The 21,236-nt window shown below is 32.3% G+C and overlaps 1 protein-coding gene across 1 annotated transcript in view; it reads left to right on the forward strand.

Annotated features, from left to right (window-relative positions):
* Nucleotides 1–21,236, forward strand: part of LOC113394155 (octopamine receptor beta-2R) — a 203,251-nt gene that overhangs the window by 180,494 nt on the left and 1,521 nt on the right. The window contains exons 4-6 of the mRNA XM_026631367.2: nt 15,588–15,853; nt 16,431–16,610; nt 17,588–17,846. Coding sequence (XP_026487152.1) covers nt 16,441–16,610; nt 17,588–17,846 — 429 coding nt within the window. The 5' untranslated portion in view covers nt 15,588–15,853; nt 16,431–16,440. The remainder of the gene's footprint in view (nt 1–15,587; nt 15,854–16,430; nt 16,611–17,587; nt 17,847–21,236) is intronic.

Consider the following 21,236-nt stretch of genomic DNA (forward strand, 5'->3'; position numbering starts at 1 on the left):
AAATCCCCCTTTAAATGACCCCAAACCAAGAAAACATGTGTGATAATCATTCTACATTATTTTAAGCAAATATGTAAACAATCCTTGTGTTCTTTCATGTAGTGAAAAATATTGTTGTTGTTGTTGAGTTATTTTTCAACAATGATAGTAATCGGTGTCTAGTAAACTCCATAAATCACTTTTTACTTTGAAAATTGTATATGTTAAAATTTTAATGAAATCAAATCTGAATCACCCTATGTTTATTTTTTGTGACAATTATATAAGTATTAATATACCATAAACTAGTCGATGAAGTACTGCTCAAAGGTAAAATTTAGTTATGCCGTTCCAATGCGACAAATGCCCTCAATACATTTTACATGATAAATTTTTCCAATAATCGGAATACCTACAGGAAAATGGATTTATTCAAATTACACTGTTCATTTCTTTCTGAGATTATCGCGTTCATCCATACAGATTCTACAGGCTTAAAATATATATATATATATATATGAAGGTATATCATAAAATATTAAAACATTAGCTTTATCAATATTAAATGTATAATTTTGGATGGAGGGATGATTATTATGGCTGTTACTAAGTCACGATAGAACAGCTATACATTAGAATGAAGCTTGGCACAGATAAATATTATAATCTGAAATGTCACATAGTTTTTCCTGTAATGATCTATCTAACACCTAAACCCTTACCTTCACACGCAGACGAAACCTGGCTAGACTATAAAACTAGTTTTATATGGATTGTTATAAGCTATTCTTATCTTGTGAAGGAAACCTTCAAGTTCAGAAATGCTACGTCTATAGTTAAACTTCACTGTGGTGAAGCAGCTCAGTGGAATAAGCTCTAAGCCTAACTAGTGAAGTCTTAATATATAGATATATAAACTCAGATCACAGAATATATTGTACCTTTAACACTAACATTTTTTGTCGGCATTATGAAATTATACATGAGAAAAATATTCGGTTAGAATAAAGATAATTGATCTGTTTTTGATTAGATTTTAATATTTATAGAAATAAGCTATATTAAAACATGAATCGCATATCATTCAGTATGTATGTTGTAGGTCAAATTATATGGTTATACAACAAGAAACCGAAAATCGTTTCGAATTCCTCTATTACTAAATTGAAACAAAATCGTAATTGTCAGCAATTATAGGTTATTAGTAGTATGCCTAAGGAATTAAAATTGTCCTGTGTATTTCCTTTTCTTTATTATAACCGTGAACAATTTCAAATTTTGACATTTAAAAAAAAAAACCGCTGGGCTATTTTTTCGGGTTCGTTTCAGGTTTCTGTGGTGTATTTTTTCACTACGCCTGTTTTCTTTGACTTTTCCTAGCTTAAATCTATTAGTTAATTTTTATTATTCGATTGGACGAGAATTCCGACTAAGATCCAATTCAAGTGAAGGACCAAAGGTTTTATGTGCTTACGTCCACGAGGGATGGAAACATTAACCGGACTTTCCCGGAAATCATTTTCATTGACCTGATCCGGACTTGGAGTCCGTGGATGAGAACATTGAGGTCATTGACCTTATAAGCTGAATGGTAGACCAACAATTATTCACTCATGCATTAAGAAGTAATATCCTAAGTATGTATATATATCGGATTATTATTTTTCTCGTCAATATAATTATATAATCGTTTATAATATATAGTTTGCTTGAACGTCTCATATCTTTGTGCCCCGTTTAGACCTGTCAGTACTTTTACTCTAGGCCATTCGAGTCCGGGAAACGGAAGCTTCGTCAAGTTTAGTTCAAGTTAAGGAAGTTATAAAGTATTTAAACAAGAGAATGAGAGATCGGTTTCTGAGAATTCAGTGAAGCAAATATCCATCAGTGAGATCGTCACGAAAGTTTGAAACTATTTGCGGTGAAGCCCAGTGAGGCCGTATGAAGAGTCACGAGTCATGATCCATTTACCAATTGTTCTACCAAGACGTGTTTAAGTATATAAATCGTAATCATAAATTATATTTACAATTTAAAATAACACAAGTGATGTAATAACTCGCTTATGTCCATAAATTTAGTTGACTGACCGATATAAGGAAGTTTGTTGATGGTAGATTTGAGTAACGGTTTCGATGGTATACAAAAAGTCATCGGTCAATCTACTTTTGTCATATTTACTTTCGTTTAGAAAGATTTTCATATATTATCTGAACTTATAAAATATAAATTCCCGATTGATTGACTAAACCAAAAATAACCTAATCATAGAAGAAATTTTCTACTTTAAGAATAAGGATAAGTTTGTTTGGAAGACGAATATTTTTACAATTGAAAACACACACACACGCCCGACAAAAATACACAAAGTATACATTACTCGATCTAAACCAAAATCACAATAAATAGTAAAGAAAAGAGATTGAGATTTAAGAAGCATAGATTGCAATCGTGTCCCAAATAGGGTTCCATTCAGCTTCAAGTTGGATTCTAAAATCCAACACTGATCTACGGTAAGCTGATTCACAATTACCTATCCCAATTGAAAAAAATCCTTTATTACCAAAAATTTAAAATATAAATATTATTTATTCAAGTAGACTCATGAAAGCACGTTTGAATCGTTACAGTATTGGATTAAATGTTAATCTACTACCGGTTCCAAAAATAAATTCTACTGTAAAGAACCGGCAAGAAACTCAGTAGTTACTCTTTTACATAATTTTAATTACAGAATATGTTAATAATGTACACTTCAATTTATATATATTATGCCTGGGAATCAACAATTAATACAAATTTTTAATTACATATGTTCAAACACGTTCAACGTAGTTTAGACACATATGTATTTACTACAACATGTACACGTTTAGTGTGCAAAATTTTCCATTTCTGGACTAAGGCCTCTTTTCTCTTCAAGGAGAAGGTTATGAGCATATTCCACCACGCTGCTCCAATGCTGGTTGGTAGATTCACATGTGGCACAATCACGTTCAAATTAGACATATGCAAGTTCCCTCACGATGTTTGCCTTCACGGCCGAGCACGAGATGAATTATAAACACAAATTAACCACATGAAAATTCAGTGCTGGCTGCCCGGGTTTGAACCTGCTCTGGGCATCTCGGCTCTTTTACGATAAATATTTTTATTCTTAAAAATAATAACAGCAATGCAAGGGCATTAATTAATTACAATTTTCTCTTTATACCTATTTGTAAGGAATATAGACGATACAAGAACAAGGGGTCATAATCGAACCTGCGACTTTAACATTGTTAGGCGGATAATTAACCATTACGCTAGTGGCGATTATAATGAACATAATTTAGATATTTTACGTTATGATGTCATCCTGACCGATCTTAGCGACGGCGGCCAATCCCAATGGGAAGCCAATGACGCATGAAATATTATAATGTTCAAGTGTGCGCACAAATACTTATATTTTGACGACCTCCGTGGTCGAGTAGTGTGTACACCGGTTTTCATGGGTACGCCACTCCGAGGTCCCGGGTTCGATTCCCGGCCGAGTCGATGTAGAAAAAGTTCATTAGTTTTCTATGTCGTCTTGGGTCTGGGTGTTTATGGTGCCGTCGTTACTTCTGATCTTCCATAACACAAGTGCTTTAGATACTTACATCGGGATCAGAGTAATGTATGTGATGTTGTCCAATATTTATTTATTTATATTTATATTAAAATATGGGTGCATCGTCTATATTTCACTCTCATAATTCGAAGGGACGGAAAATCAAATGACCGTAAAGAGTTCAACCGCAGCACCAACGACTTCCAAGGCTCGGGAGTGTACACGTTACCAACTTATAGGCTCCGAGCTGTTACTGAGATTTTTTTGATAGAAAACCCCAAAAAAGTTTCAACCATAAGTCAACGAGGCAGTAATATATTAGGTATCAATAAAGTTTTCTAACTCCTTTACGTTATAAATTGGTAGTACGTATATTGTTTCAAATACAGTTGGCAAAAAGACAAATAAACATCTTTGATATCTCATTGAAGTGATGTAATTAATAAGGAATTTTAATAATCTAAATTAAGCATGGTCTTGTTATTATAGAATCTAAAGTACAATTAAATCGGATTTGAGTTTTGAAGTGGAATATTGTTGTGCTAAAATAAATTTAAATAATATTAAAAAATATGGTCCGTAAATTTAGGATTGGTCTAAATTTACTTATTATTCGATTGAAATAGGCATAGTACATATATTAGGTTTAGTTAGCATTTTCATAATAAATATAATCAATGCACACAACATTGACTGCAGGCAAGTTCCCCTGAATTTCCATTTACTTAATCTGTGAAAGAAAACTTCGCGTGGAAACCTGCATGTGTCTAATTTCAATAACATTCGGCTACATGTGTATCAACTCGCATTTGAGCAGCACCTCGCCTTCAGAGAGGAGGCCTTAGGCCAGCAGTGGCATATGTACTTTTACACAAGAACATCCAAGCCAATATTTGGGCCACACTGAAACTTATACATATACGTATGTATATATATCCCAAAAATAATAAGCAATTAACCTTCGCTACCAATTTTAATTAGAGTGAAGGAAAAATATATAACAAAATATACACTCGAATTAGCTAAGATAAATAAAATAATTTGTTAGCTGTTCGCGTACCACCATTAATAAGGCGCGGTCTAGCAATGCCCTTTCGGAGCCAAATGATAAATTGTCTAAAGTTGTTACCACACTATTTTAAAAACGCCGCGTACGGTGTAGAGAATTTTTAATATAACTGCGTTTTTTTTTTCTTAGTTCTCGTATGACATAATTAGATCTGTAGAGCTATTCTATGAGAACAAACTCAAAACTCCTCACAGAACAAGACAGTGAAATAAGTCAGACACACAAAATATCGTATCATCGTAAGTCATTTTTCAAGATTGAATTTACGAACTGAGTTCCTACGTTAGCAATAGTATGTATAATAATACTTAAAACAAATTAATTACCCTTATTTCTGATCATGGATATAATTTGAGAAACAATATTGATATATTTCAAAGTAATTTAACTTGTTTGTCCTTGAACATAAACGATGAAATAGTTGATTATCTAAGGCATGTTTGATATTTCTTACAGTACCAATGGACTGTGGTGACAACTTTACATCAGGAAGCCTATTCGCCAGTCTGCCTACTTATTATTCAACTTTAAAAAAGTTTAAGAACGAATAATGTTAATAAAAAAAATAGATTATGATAAAAAATTGAAACTGTTTTTATTTAAAACAGTATGATTCAAAAAGCCGCGTTAATCATATCCGTGTGAACTAACCTTAAACACTCCATTACTAAAGCATAGAGTTCACTAAATACTAATTATCTTGAGTTAGGCTTCATCAAGAATAATTCCAAGTTAATGACACCGAATGTTATATAAGTTTTATTACTAAGAGAAGCAATTTAGTCAGCAATATGTTATTCGGGGTTATATAAATAAGTTTATAAGGTATTTTATTTATCTACTTAATGGATGGACTTTGTACATATGAGTTAGATACTACCCACATTCTAGGGGCGAGGGATATATAATCTTAGGCGGCCCACACATCTACAATAATATTGCACAGTATAGTTGATTGTACAAAATTATTAACAGTGTAGGGATAATATTAAAAAAATGCGCAATGATTGAACAGAAGTTTGACCGAGCTTAATTTTTTTCGCGCAATATGTATTTTTTGTACTGTGTCGGTTTAGTATTGCGCAATATTTTAAAAATATTAATATATATTTAAAATATTGAAGTGAATGGTTTGTCAATCTTATTGCTAAATATTATTGAACGTTTGTATTCAAAAATATTGTGCAAAACTATTGTAGATGTATGGGCCGCCTTAGTTCCTAAGATTAGTGATACATTGATAATGTAAGGTATGATAAATATTTTTAATAGTTCTAATATGGTTATGCACTCCGAGCGCACAATAGGTATGACGAGCGTACGAACACTTACCTAGTTCCTCGCCCAGTTATTGAACTACCCACTGACGTACGGGACCATATTGCTCTTCGTAACATTAAGAAGAAACTAAAATCATACTTTTTAAGTAAGTTGTGATAATTAAATGTTTAACTGGCATTAATGTTCTGTAGATAACGAACGTAGATTTAACTCTATGTTAAGTCATTTATAACAAACCTGATGTGTCTATAAGTATTTTGTTTTGTAAGCTTTTATGTATAAATGAATAAATTAAATAAATAAATATCTATGAGCACTGATGACTACTAAGCAGGTGGCTCAATTGCCAATTTACCTACCTATTGTTTAAGCGAAGAGCGTTTGCAAATTGCTTAATGAAGAATTATTGTGTGAGTGCACCAGTGTAACTACAAACGCAAGGAATATAACATATTAGTTCAAAGATTGACGCATTGATTACGAAAGGGAATAGTTGATATTCATAACAATCCTAATGTCTATAGGCACTCGTCCTGCACCACCAGGCCCACATATGTGAGAGAACGGAAGGCATATTAATAGTAAAACCAATTTATAAATTAACAAAGTATATTTAAAACAATTAATTTGATATTTGAAATATAACATAATTAAGGTAAATTATATATTTAACAGTATGAAAAAAAAATGCGATCACCTCAAAAAATCCACAGCAGTGCGATTTTTAAGAAATTTTCTGCCTCGCACAACCACTCTGTGGAACCACATTTCGCCGGCGGTTTTTCCGAACCGATACGATTTAGGAACCTTCAAGAAAAGAGCGTACTTATTCCTTAAAGGCCGGCAACGCACCTGCAAGCCCCCCGGTGTTGCAGATGTCCATGGGCGGTGGTAATCACTTTCCATAAGAGAGCCTCCTGCACATTTACCCCCTATATCATAAAAAAAAAATTGACTAATCACCAAATAAACAGTTCAGAGCACAGATAGTGCCGTGTTCAACCCTAAACCATTTCTGATCTGTTGACATCTGTCGAGCTTCTTATAAAGACTTGACATTTGATTTTATAACACAACCGGAACTTAATTAAAAATATTATCTCCCACATACATGCCATATAAATATTTTAAAATAAATAAAAAAATAAAAGCTATATTAATCTATATTATAATCCAACTTCAAATATTAACGCTCTTTTATATTCCTATCCTAATATCAACCATAAAATTAACTAAACATATAACAATAGTAAATAATATAAGACCGCATTAATGTCATTACACCGGTAATACATATCAGCAATTTGTAACATCAGAAAATATTACACATATATTAATAACAGCGGCTACGAGCGCAGACACGGTAAATTGGTTAAATTGTGAAATATTGACGTAACTGAGATGACTTATTAAAACACGCTGTATATTTCACAACGTTAATTGAATCCAAAATTGTTCGTTTTACATGTGTATGATAAACGTTTTAGTTTTGTGCTTCTCGAAGATAATGGAATGTTGACAATAGTCTCCCTCGATGGCCATATTGACTGAAAGCAGTCAGAAGGATATCACAATTATTATCTTCATAAAATAGTAAATATAACTTATTACAATTAGTGAGCTGACGAGCTGACAAACCATAAAAGCAGCTTAAGAAAATATTAACCATTCCTTATTCTGGGCGAACATAAAACCCTGTGCAGACCTGTCTTGCCAAAAATAATGACATCTGCGTAAGTACCATCCACTCAACATACATCATACCACCAAATAACTATACTTATTATAGTAGTGTTTGGTTTTAAGGGTGAGTGTTCCAGAGTAACTAAGGCACGAGGGACATAATGTTCTAGTTGCAAAGGTTGGTGGGTCATTGGTGATGTGAGAAATGGTTAATATTTCTTACAGAGCCATTGTCATGTTCAGTGGTGACCACTTATTATCAAGTGGTCCATTTGCTAGTCCACCTAATGCAGGTTGTTAGAAAATGAATGTCACAGAATTTCAATAAATTTAGACACGTGAAGGTTTCTTGACGGTGATTTTCTTCAGCACGTGATAAATTATAAACACAAATTAAGCATATGAATATTCAGTGGTACGTACTCGGCCTGAAAAACTGGGTTCTCAGCTGACACACATATAAAATAAAATATGCCATACAATAATAGATAAAGAAACCATTCCAGGTGTAACCAGAAGTTAGCTCATGATATGGTATAAATAACTGTATAATTAAATAATTTAATTGCATTCAAAATAATTGTTTATCAATTTATACTTATAGACGAGGAGCCAAGTTCTTACTGATAAAAGTACTAAACCATTAAACATAAAACTTATTCAAGAAGATGCAACCCATTTCGGAGAAATATTTCGCAGCTTAAATTTAAAATGTGCGAATTGTTCGAAAGTGAATTAAATCTTAATTGCATTTCAAATTTTAAACAAGATGTTGAAATTGAATTCACTGCATCGTAGTTAATTGTGACATTTCCTTGCCATTCTAGCATCACTATTATTTGTGCTCACAACTCAAAACTGTTCCCCGTTCCCAGTGTTATGATAGAGGAAATCCTAGCCACCGAAGTGAAACAGGTCAGACGTCTTATTTGATAACATCGTGGTTACTCAATGCTCACTCTATTGAGACAAATATTTAAATATATTCTAATTATTATATTTGTGTCGAATTCAGATTGAAAACATTCAGATACATCAGATTATAAATTAACATGGTTATTTTAATTTATACATGTATTTATAACGGGATATTTACCATGTTTTTTATTTTTATTTGGTGGAGCTCGATATTTCGACATTATCTACGAGTTGTTCACGAGACTCGACAAAAAACATGGTAAATATCCCGTTTTAAGCACTTGTAGTACAGATACATCGACATTTTTCACGATTACGATTTATCGAATACAGTTTTTCAATGGATTAATACATACTTAAATCAGCTTTAAACAAACTTTATTACTATAAATAATTTCTTTCTTTTTTCCTAAATTCTACAAGTATAAAATATTTAATATTTTAGCACGATACTATAAAATATTATATAACTATAAATAAATAAAATGTTATTTGGCAAAACTATTTTTTTTTAATTTAATTAAAAATCAATAAATGTGTTGATTTGTTGTTATTATTTATCTCGCGATCGATAAGAAAATATAATAAGGTACCTACATACCATGATATTTATCCACCGACTCGTCTTCAAGTAGCATCATGGAATAAGCTTCACTACCAACCCTGGAACATTTATAAGCTGTTACTTTAGTTCATTCATCCGACTGCTAAAGGGAGTTCTCAATTATTTACATTTTTATGTATGTCCGGGCATAACTCCTTCGAAAGAGGTAATTCCGTAATGGACCCATTCAAGTTTCATAAAGATCTGCAACCGCGATTGCCGACTGTGAAATTATCGATATATGCTACATATAATCGATAAGATTATAAATAAATAGATAAAAAGGATTATGGAAGAGATATCATGTTATTATTAAACGTATAAATTTTGAAATAACGGTATTTAAGTCCAAGTCGAGTCTATAAAAGTTTGCGTTTTGTCCGACGAAAAATTTTCAGTAACATCCTGGAGTCTGAAACTTTGAAAATTGTATTCTTCCGTGCCTTGGAAAGCACGTAAAGATACACTTTATCTCTTTCCGGTCTTGTCAGAAAATTTATCTTTGCTGACAGACATTTTTAATTTTGCCGTTTCATAAATTCAAATCATTTGTAAAAAATATATTGGTAAAGGCATTTTATTCGATACAAGATTATATAAATGATAAAAAAGCGTGGAGTTAATGCTTGTTGACTTCCAAGTAGGATATATTCAATACACATATAACTGTATTTTTACATGTTGAAAAAGAGTAACTACTGAGTTTCTTGGCGATTCTTCTCGGTAGAATCTACACTCCGAACCGGTGGTAGCTTCACTTAATATAGTTTGTTAAATGACGATTCAAAAGTGCTTGTAAAAGCCTACTTGAATAAAGTATATTTTGATTTGATTTGATATAACAATACGTAGCAATACAAATTATTTCTGTTCTTCCGATTTATTTTGTGATGGGATGGTGGTACCTGTCCGGACTTGAACATAGCTCTACTACCGAATAATTATTTTGAATCGTACTTGTACTGTAACTTAAATAACATGATATTTCAATTAAATTACGACACGATTATCGCATTTGTTTCGTCAGACGTAAATTATATCGCCTCTATAATACGGTTATAAATTGTCTCGTAGGTGTAATAAGTAGGCTATAGGATTGCCAGTCGTGAGGTCTTTGATACGAAGTCTAGATTGGGTCAGTGACTTTTATTCGAGTTTTTCATAGTGCACGACTAGTTTTTATACTCAGTGCTTGAAAAACATATAAAACTGTTTGTCCTGCTGATGGTCGAGTCGGATTGCAGTTCTTTCAAAACATATCGAAACAATTTGTCCTGTACCAGATATCTTGTGGTAATATTATATTGAACTATGATATAAAATAGAGGGAACTACGAGTATATTTGCACGCACATCGTGTATAATATATATATGTAATCAGACATTTGATCAATATTACATACAACAACAAAATGTACAGCCTGTAAATTATATACAGCCCTTTCATATTCCACCACACCGCTCCAATGCGGGTTGGTGGATCCACTTGTGGCAGAATTTCCTCGCGACATTTTCCTTTACCGAGCACGTGATGAATTATAAACACAAATTAAGCACTTGAAAATTCAGTGGTGGTTGCCTGGGTTTAAAATATATCTATTGTACAATCAAAGCCCATTAAGCGCATACTGCCTATGTATACATACATATGTATATGCCAATGGTTCATGGTTCATCATGGTTTGTTTTGGATAGCGCCACCTAGCGGTGATAACATAGTATATGAAAAAAAAATCTGCATTAAACAAATCATCATATTGTATATGTACTGTCGCTATGTCTCAGATATTTAATATATACAACCATTTTTATATATATAATATGAAACAATAGTGGAAATATTAAACTTTATATGTTAATAGCGATAGGAGCACTCATATAATTTGATTAGACTTCCGAGTCGAAGTTTTATTGGTCGAAATTCCATAGGAAATTAAATATTACGTCACGTCCGGGACCTTTCTGGATATAACGCGACTGGAAAAGACATTGCATTATGAATAAATAAACGTTAGGTCAACTGTTAGATAAAAAGTTATATAGTACCCCTACATTTTTGTATATATAATTTCCAACTTTTTCTCAATACCTATATCAATATAAATATTGAAAAAATATCACAAAATTTCCGCTATTTTTTTTATATTCTTCGGGTAGATATATAACTCCACTCCACCTGATGGTAAATGGAAGAGGACTCCAAACGCGAAGACGACTAGGACAGTCGTCTAGTACAGTCGTACAGTACAAGATGCCTCTTCACGCCTCGTTTGGAGGCACCCAGGTTACAAGAGGAGGGGAACACGTGTGCTGGTAAAGAGTTCGTTTTTTGGCGGCGCGACAAAGAAAAGTGTTGCCAAATTTCTTTGTGCGCGGTGGGATCGATGTCACAGTCAGGCGGTGACATCGCGAGCCAGCACGCGTGGATCTGTGTAGGAAAGCGGAAGCTGGAATTAGAGAGAATAGTTCCTCAGAGCACTCGCCGTGATACAGTCGATATTATATATTATATTAATGTATTATTATTATGTCTCGTTATTGTATTATTTTATGTCTTTGATCAAACACATTCTTTAAATTGAATTTACCTTTACTTAATCAAGTAAAAGATTAGTAATTTTGGTTTATACGCGCTTAAGTAGTCTGTTAGTAAAGAGTTTTTTCATTTCCTTTCCTAATTGGAAGAAGTCGTCAGTTGTCAATTTCTATAATGAAATATAGATTTTTAAATTATGAATATTTTTTATATATTAGAAGGGATTTAAAAACTAATTATTTTCGCCATCATTGGTTAGCTTTCCTATATATTAAAAGATTCTTACTTTTGTTGGTAGCTCTAAGTCTATGCTAATATTATAAATGTGAAAGTAACTCTGTCTGTCTGTCGCTCTTTCACTACCAAAACAATGAACCGAATTTGATGAAATTTGGTACGAAGAAAACTTGACATAGGCTACTTTTTTCTTAACACGTGACAACCAACCCCCTGAAACGCGTGAAAAGCCGCGGGAAACACCTAATAAATAATATGTTTTAAAGTAAGATATTGCCTGATAAATTTCTCCTTCAAGGAGAATGTTTGAAGGTTATTATAACATTGCTTCAGAGCTGGTTTTTGGATACACATGTAGTAGAATTTAACCCAATTCGTCATACAACTTAATTTACCAACGAAAACAATTGTACTGGATGTATCTTAGATACAGCTACGATAGGCCTAAGTCGGCAAATATGAGCTAGTTATTCTTGTTGAATTTATATCTGTGTTCTGTCAGATACTAGTTTAATAGGGTCTTCCTGTAAAGAGATCACTCCGCTATTTTAATTAATGTTATTTATTTACTTGTTCCAGTACTTTACATTGTTTGGCGATTTAATAAGCCTCCAATTATTTTATAGGAAAACGCTTTTAATTTTCTATACATAGCACAAATTTAGACAATTTGTATATCCAGTGATTATATTTAGAGTGTCGTATTACAAAAGAACTAAAACAAACGAGAGGAATTTATTATGTTGGTGTGCGTGAACTTAGCGGCTAAATATAGATTATTAAATCGCACCAATAGCACAATGGTTTACCTAGCGATGTTAGAAGTCGTAGGTTCGAACGTGACCCCTTTGATTACTGGTGTCCCTACTCCTAGCACAAGTTTTAGGGTTAATTGTATTGTAAATAGGAATATTAGTAATTCTTTAAAAATGGTCATTGTTACTCATCTTTTAAAAAAGATAATAACATAATTATTATCTACTATTTTTTCGACGCTATATATGCTTACAAATAATTAAAGTACGAAAATTATTTGTAGATACCGTGTTATTGCCTATTCCAACCAGAAAAGGAATAGTAGATACGTATTTAAGCGTTCTTGATATTTTACGCCTAAACGGAAAAATCGGTGTTGACATTTCGTATACAGGTTAGTCTGGAAGTCCGTCATTTTGAAGTTAGAAGCTTGAAATTTTATTTTTGAGCTAGCGATTAAAAATGAGTTGATTCAAATTTAAGTGTTTCTGGATATTTTACGCCTAAGGTGAGAAATCGGGTTGACATTTCGTATATAGGATAGTCTGGAAGACCCTCACTTTTGAAGTTAGAAGCATGTGACTTTATTTTTGGGCTACTGATAAAAAATGAGTATATACGTATTTAAGCGTTTCTGAATATTCTACCCTAAGGGGTCTTACATTAACATAATATTTTAAGTTAATTTATAAATATATTCATATTCTACGCGAGCAACGCCGCGGGTAACAGCTAGTTTTAGATAAAGTCATATTAATCAAGAACTGTTTGCAGTACATAATATACGTAGCAAATCGCATGGAATACGTCAATCTGAGGTTTGTTCATCTTTTTTCCTACTTCCATTGGAATAGGCTATAGGAGACGAAACTCACCAATTGACTGAAGTCCTCTACTTAACACTTTCTAGGACAGCAAATCATTTCATGCAATTTGCTAATAACTCAGCTATATTGTACACTACTAAGACTTTATGATTAATATATCTCTATTATAATACAAACCTATAACACTAAATTACTTATTTCCACTTTAATTATACTTCCAAAATTCCGATAAAAGTTTTGTCGACTTTCAAAATGCATTTTTTTCGCAAATCCATAGTGAATATTGTAGATTAATCAAGCTCTCGACCAATTATATTGCGGCAATTTGCTGTCAAACGTTGTTTATTTGGCTTTTTTTTCTCTTATGGTTGGAATAGAGTAATTATTAAAATTTTCGTAAAAAAGAGCCACGACAGTTGTTTTTTTAACTCATTTTTTTTTTAACAGTTCATTAAAATATTTATAAGACACTTAAATAAGTAAATAATTTAAAAACATCTCTTCTCAGATTTAGGACTAAATTATTTAAAACTGCGACCCGCCCTGATTTCGCACGGGTGCAATACTGAATCTAAATATACTACAAAATGACTTACAACGTTAACAGATTTTTAGTCATTAGATAATACAAATCGCTATGTCCCTCTGTTTTAAAACTGTAATATCTTAAAAAATATTCATTTAAATTACATGTTGTAAAGGGCCATATTAATCTATATTTAATTCAAAATATGTTTAAGGTACTTAATTGGATGAGCATTGATGGGGTATTGCTTAAAATCGCTTCGAAAAAAAGCCATTATTTCTCGTAAAAAGTAAAGGATTAAAAATGGTTATTATGGGTTATCCCTAAGAGATGGACATAAACCATCGCGGACTTTTTTGAAGACCTTTTTAAAGGGTACATATATAGTACATTATTTTGTTTTATCTCGTAGGGTTCAGGCAGCGTTTGCAATGTAAGCTCAAAAAATGAGTTTATTTACGACATCATTTCAGAAACCTCTAAAATTATCAGTGTTTTTCAACTATATTGTCCATGTATTATACTTATAAACCTTCCTCTTGAATCAATCCATCTATTATAAAATAACCGCATCAAAAACCGTTGTGTAATTTAAAAGCAAGTTTCTAATCATACATAGGGACAGACAGCGGTAAGCGACTTTGTTTTATACTATGAAATAATTATTAAACAAATACAATAATTATGGTACTAATTTTAAGCACCGGTAAGAGTTAAATTATACGAAATACAAATACGTTAAAATGTCAGCAAATTTTATTACTATTACTGCAATTTCGAAGCGATAAAATGGAACTGTGATCTAATAAATCTGTCAAAAACAGTTCTATTCAAAAAGTAACACTTCTAGTTAAAGCATTTTATTTGGAAATAAATTTCAAATAATATAAAAATTAAATAATATAATATCATTAATAATTATTATATATTTTAACTTTCATAAAATTCAAAATCTTTCTTCACTGTAAAAGCCTTAAATTTGTTTATTGATTGTCAAAAACCTACCACCGGTTCGAATGACGTTCCTGAGACCCGAAAACATAAGCTTTTATCTCGGCTTATTAATAAATACAATTCTAAACACATAAATACATATTACAGTACGAAAGTAAACGCCTGTACTTTCGAACTATAATTCATAAAATTAATTTTATAAACCTGTCCAAATTAAGGAGTTTTTAAATTTGATTTTACAATAATCAAACTAATAATGAGCCGAGATGGCCCAGTGGTTAGACCGCGTGCATCTTAACCGATGATTTCGGGTTCAAACCCAGGCAAGCACCACTGAATTTTCATGTGCTTAATTTGTGTTTATAATTCATCTCGTGCTCGGCGGTGAAGGAAAACATCGTGAGGAAACCTGCATGTGTCTAATTTCAACGAAATTCTGCCACATGTGTATTCCACCAACCCGCATTGGAGCAGCGTGGTGGAATATGCTCCAAACCTTCTCCTCAAAGGAAGAGGAGGCCTTTAGCCCAGCAGTGGGAGATTTACAGGCTGCTAATGAAACTAATAATGACAGTAAATATATGTTAATAAAATCGTATTAAAAATATTTTCTTCTTTTCAGAATATATCATGGAAGGATGCGAAGACTAGATTGAAGAAGATGAAAAAATGAAGTTCTATAGCTGAAAATGTATGTGAAAAGAATAGTGGAAATAACATCCGAGACCGTTAAGAAGAAAAGGATGGAGAACTTGACGAATTACCAGAATATAATAAATCAATAGATGATCTAGTTAGAATGATCATTGAAGATAAATATATTGTACGGAGTGAGGTAGTTTTTGATAATGAAACTGAAGTGAACAAAGACAAGCGAGAAAGTTAAAGGTATTTTCTTAATGACTATATTTTCTGTGATTATATATAAACTTAGACCGGTGTTTTTAGTATTAGATTTAAAAAACCGAACAACGGAAAATACAGTAAGCGAACATTATGTGGATCCATAAATTTATTATGTATGTATCTCTTTATCTTCATCGTTGTAAAATAATTTAGCCGATCATGGGACATTTTTTTCTGAACTTATAAAAACTAATTAGTCTTCTACGAATATGTAATATGTTTGCTATTTTAGTAATTTACAAATATCCAAAAATTCTATATTTCGAGTAATGAATGCATTACTTAACTTTCATATCCTTATAATCCATCCTGTACTCGGCGGTTAAGAAAGAACTTCGTGAAGAAAAATGCTTGGTCAACTAAAAAGCTGCCACGTGTATCTACCAACTTGGCATTTGAGCTTGGTGGTGGAGTAAAAAAAAAAACAATTTAATATCAATATTAAATTTTTAAAGACTTACGAGTAAATTTGAATCGTCAATTGGGATATTTACTGACAGTTACTGATCATTAGTTAATCAGTACATTAATTTAAAAATAAATTTAATTTTGAATCTAGACTGCCCCTTATGGATCAAGTAAACGTTACCCGGAACGAGACCAGCAACGCGACGGGCGTGGAAGATTCAGAATGGACCCAAGCGGTTATGTTCAAGCTGCGAACAGCCGTGCTGTTGCTCATCGTGATAATGGCTGTGCTTGGAAACCTCCTCGTCATCGTCAGTGTTATGCGACACAGGTTTGGTTCTTTTACTTTTACAATAGACTTCTAAAAAGTCAAGCTATTCAAAATCTAAATAAAAAACCAAAACATACTTTATTCAAGTAGGCTTTTACAAGCACTTTTGAATCGTCATTTAACAAACTATATTAAGTCAAGCTACCACCGGTTTGGAATTTAAATTATTTTATAAACATTTAATAATACAGTCATGTTAGTTAAATACAATTATAAGTGTATGTAATATATCCTGCCTGGAAGTCAACACGTATTAACTCCAACTTGTATTGAATAATATGCCTTATTTACCAATGTATTTTTTACAAATGATTTAAATTTATGAAACGGCAAAGTTATTTCTATTTTGTTTTTTCTTCTATATTTCTTTGTAACGTTATTAATTTTACAAGATATGAAACATACTTGATTGTATGTTTTTATTGTTTTTTAATTTCTCATGTTGTTTATATCCCTAATAATTTCTAGTATATATTATTTGGATTTAAATGAAGTATTTGAGACAACATATTTTCATGTTACAATTTTAGTTAACGATTTTAATATTGTATTGATATATAGTAGAATAAAGTAACTAATACTTTATTATTAATCTTATCATGCGGTACCATATCTGACGGTATTTGGTCACCTGCGCCTATAGACTGCAATGCAAGAAGTATAAACTATTTTTTACTCCAAATATGTGCCATTAACTAAATTTAAATGTGCCTGTGATAATAAAGATTCCTATATTGTTGTATGTTCTATAGATTGACATAATATTTGCTTATAGAACAAAGTCGTACTTCCAATGAAATTTTATTAATAATATTTATATCATAATGTGAGCGAATTGATAATCATCTGATTTAGATAGATATAAAAGATTTTTATTAAAAATAATTGTTATATCTTTTGATTATTTCAATCGAATTTTATTTTGCCAATAATAAGTATTTGATTTGTCAAATATTTAAATGACTTTTTCTTTTCAGAAAACTTCGCGTCATAACAAATTACTTCGTTGTATCTTTGGCGTTTGCTGATATTCTCGTCGCTATGGTCGTAATGCCTTTTAATTTTAGCGTCCAGTTTTACAATGAATGGATCTTTGGTCCTGTTATCTGTGACCTTTGGAACTCTTCAGATGTTTATTTCACATCGACTTCAATTTTGCATCTGTGTTGCATATCAGTGGACAGATATTACGCTATAGTAAAACCTCTCAAATATCCCATTAAGATGACAAAAAAGGTTGGTGAAAAAAGTTTTTATATTCAATATTGCTTGTTTTATTTTTAATTAATTTTTAAGTACGTAAGAATGTTATATTGTTACAGACATTAAAAATTCTGGTACTTGATCAATTTAAACATTATTTTAATGAACTTTTGGTTGAGATTATAATTTTCAAAGCCCAGTTCATTACAAACTTAATAATAAAGTTTGTCTGAAAAATGTTATCCATTTAAGTGTATTCGTTTTAATAATCGTTTACGCCGAAGTTTTCTTTGAAAGGATTAAAAGGGTTACTTAAAGGAGGTTAACTTATAACTTTGTGAGTATTTTAGCGTCACAAGAACTTTTACAAGCGAAATATAATAACGGTTAATAGGTTTAAACCAGTAGTTCCCAAACTTATTTTTCTCGTGAACCACTTTAAAAAATTTACTGGTTTCGGTGGACCCCCCCTGCTGCTACATTTCTACCACATTCTTAAAGTCGCCAAAAAATAAAAATTGTGTCGCTTCTGAGTTCTGTCCCTATATTACGATAGGTAAAATAAAAACGAAAAATGGTACATTTTATAACACTTTATTTATTAAAAGAATAGAATTACAAGAAAAAATTAATAAGGTAATATAGGTTCAGATCATAATTTTAATTAATGGGAATGATGTATTTGATGGAGTTTCCGCAAACGATCAATGCTTGGCTTTATTTTTATGAGCAATAACCGCAAATGCCCCCGCTCTGTGATGTTTAATTTGCTCCTTTTTTTTGTTAAGAGGTTTGTAACGGCACTATAACTCCTTTCGACAAGGTATGACGAGGAAAAAGCTATTAAAAATTTCCTTGCGATTTCCCACAGTCCAGGATATTATTCGGGTATTTCTGCTTGCAGCCACAATGTTTGGTAGCCTTTTCTAAATTTCACCTTCAGCTCCTCATTGGTGCTTAGCTCGAGCAGCTCCTCTTGTAATACAACATTGGCCACTTCCAAATGGAAGAGATTGATGAAACCATCAAATGGATTTATGATCCATAGTGGTATATCCATCGTCAGCATATCTTCAAACCTGGTTTTGAAGTCATCATGCAGGGCACTTAAATGTTGACTGTAGGTATGGATATCCTCAAGTCTGTATCATTAATTTTTTTAAACAAATCTGTCAAATACGCAATGTTTGCTTTGAATTTGATCAAGTTTTCTTTTAAATATGGATCTCTACTTTCTAGGAACTCTAATACGGAATCGAAAACAGAATAAAATCTCGTTAAGCATGCACCTTTCGACAATCAGCGTACTTTAGTATGTAAGAGCAGTCGTTGGAAGTTTTCATCATTTTCGTCGCACAATTGAGCAAATAAACGCGTATTCAATGCATTGCTTCTGATTTTGTTGTCAGCTTTTATTACAAAATGAAGAGATTGGTTTAACCTGTCACTTAAATGTTTTGCCACAAGATGTTCTCTATGGATTACGCAATGAATAGCTATAAGTCCTGGTATAATTCTTTTGAGATGACTTATAAACCCACGATATCGCCCTACCATTGCAGGAGCTGATGAAATCGATTTTTCCGTTAAAAAAATATTCAGGACATTAAATATTGATTCGCCTTTAGTGTCAGTCTCGAAAGTTCTAGCAAATATCAATTCTTCGTGAATTTCTTCCTCCATAATAAATCGGACATATGCTAATAATAATGTTTCATTACCGGGTAACGTTGACTCGTCCAGTTGTATAGAAAAATGAGTTTTTTGCAGATGATTGCACAAAAAACTTTCGATATCAGAGCTCATCTCATCAATGCGTCGTTGTACAGTATTGTTACTTAATGGAATTATTTTTAGTACGTCAAATGGAGATTTGTGCAAAACAGTTTTTAAAACCTCTTCAACAGCGGGTAAAATTCCAAATATCACCCGCACCACCTAGATGTCCGAAAATCCACAACAGCGCGATTTTTAAGACACTTTCTGCCTCGCACAACCACTCTGTGGAACCAGCTTTCGCCGGCGGTTTTTCCGAACCGATACGACATAGGAACCTTCAAGAAAAGAGCGTACTCTTTCCTGAAAGGCCGGCAACGCACCTGCAAGCCCCCCGGTGTTGCAGATGTCCATGGGCGGTGGTAGTCACTTTCCATCAGGTGAGCCTCCTGCTCGTTTGTCACCTCTACTATAAAAAAAAAAAAAAAATTAATTGTTCTCCGATAGTGTGCGGTTTTCCAGATTTTGCTATAAGTAATGAGATATTGTAAGATGCCCGCAAGCCATCATTGTTACTTTGAGATGTTGAAGCGAACATACTGTGCATGGTGGGTCTCTTTTCATATTTTTCCTTCAATGTTTGAAAATATTTTAAATCTTTACCTATTTTATCAGTATGACACCTTTTTAGATGATCTTCGAGCTTTGATGGTTTCATAGAGTCATTGCTCAAAACTTTGTTGCATAATAGGCACATGGGAAATTGTTTGTCTGCCTCTGTTGGAACAAAACCATTTTTCAAATAATCGACACTATATTGTCGACATTTTTTCTTTGCTGTAACCATGTTTCGTGTCAGTTACCTTACCTGTAAAAAAATAATGTTTCAGTAACCAAGTTTTTTTCTGAATATAGGTATCACATCGAAGCCTTTGTCAGCACGCGGAAATAGAATTACGGCTTGTAAAGGGACCAACTAATAAACCACTAAGACAAATGCAGACGTTTTCACAAAACGGTATCAATTTTAAAGTACCTAATTTACCACTAATTTTTAATAGTACAAATAAAAATTGGTGTACTCAGTATCGAATAGTGATCATATTTGTGTAGGAAAAAATAAAAGTCGAAATCCCAAAATTGTCCATAAAACGATAACTAACATTTCATCAAATCAATGAATTCACACGCTCCGTGTATTTGCGTATTTTTTGTCTACTGCTTCATTGTTAAAACGTGACAAACTGGCATCGAAGCTCAAGCCCCGCCCTTTTCCCGTCGCCCGCGCACCGCTCGCTCTTTCCGAAAAGTAATAGTTTTGATAAAAAAGTTACTTCAAAATCAATTTAAAATGATTGTGAAATTACTGTTTTATAAAATTAGTAGTTATTTGCAAGAAAAATTACAAAATTAATTGCTCTGTAATATCTCGTGAAAAATCAATTGATTATAACGTGCTGTGTTTGTCTTCAAATCGAAAGAGGACAATTAAAATATCTGTAAATTACTAAGTTACCTATCTATACAAGCAGTTGTGATCAACCGACTAGTACACGTAAACAAAATACTTAAGTACTATAACAAAAAAGGTAGGTACTTACTTTTCTCCGGCACAAGCGAACACTGATATAAATTTTCTCACACCTTTTTTTCGAAATTCCGGAAACAAATAAATGAGTTTGCCTTTGGCATCAAGTATTTATAGTG

Source organism: Vanessa tameamea, chromosome 24, assembly GCF_037043105.1.
Source record: "Vanessa tameamea isolate UH-Manoa-2023 chromosome 24, ilVanTame1 primary haplotype, whole genome shotgun sequence".
In the NCBI taxonomy this organism is placed as follows: Eukaryota; Metazoa; Arthropoda; class Insecta; order Lepidoptera; family Nymphalidae; genus Vanessa; species Vanessa tameamea.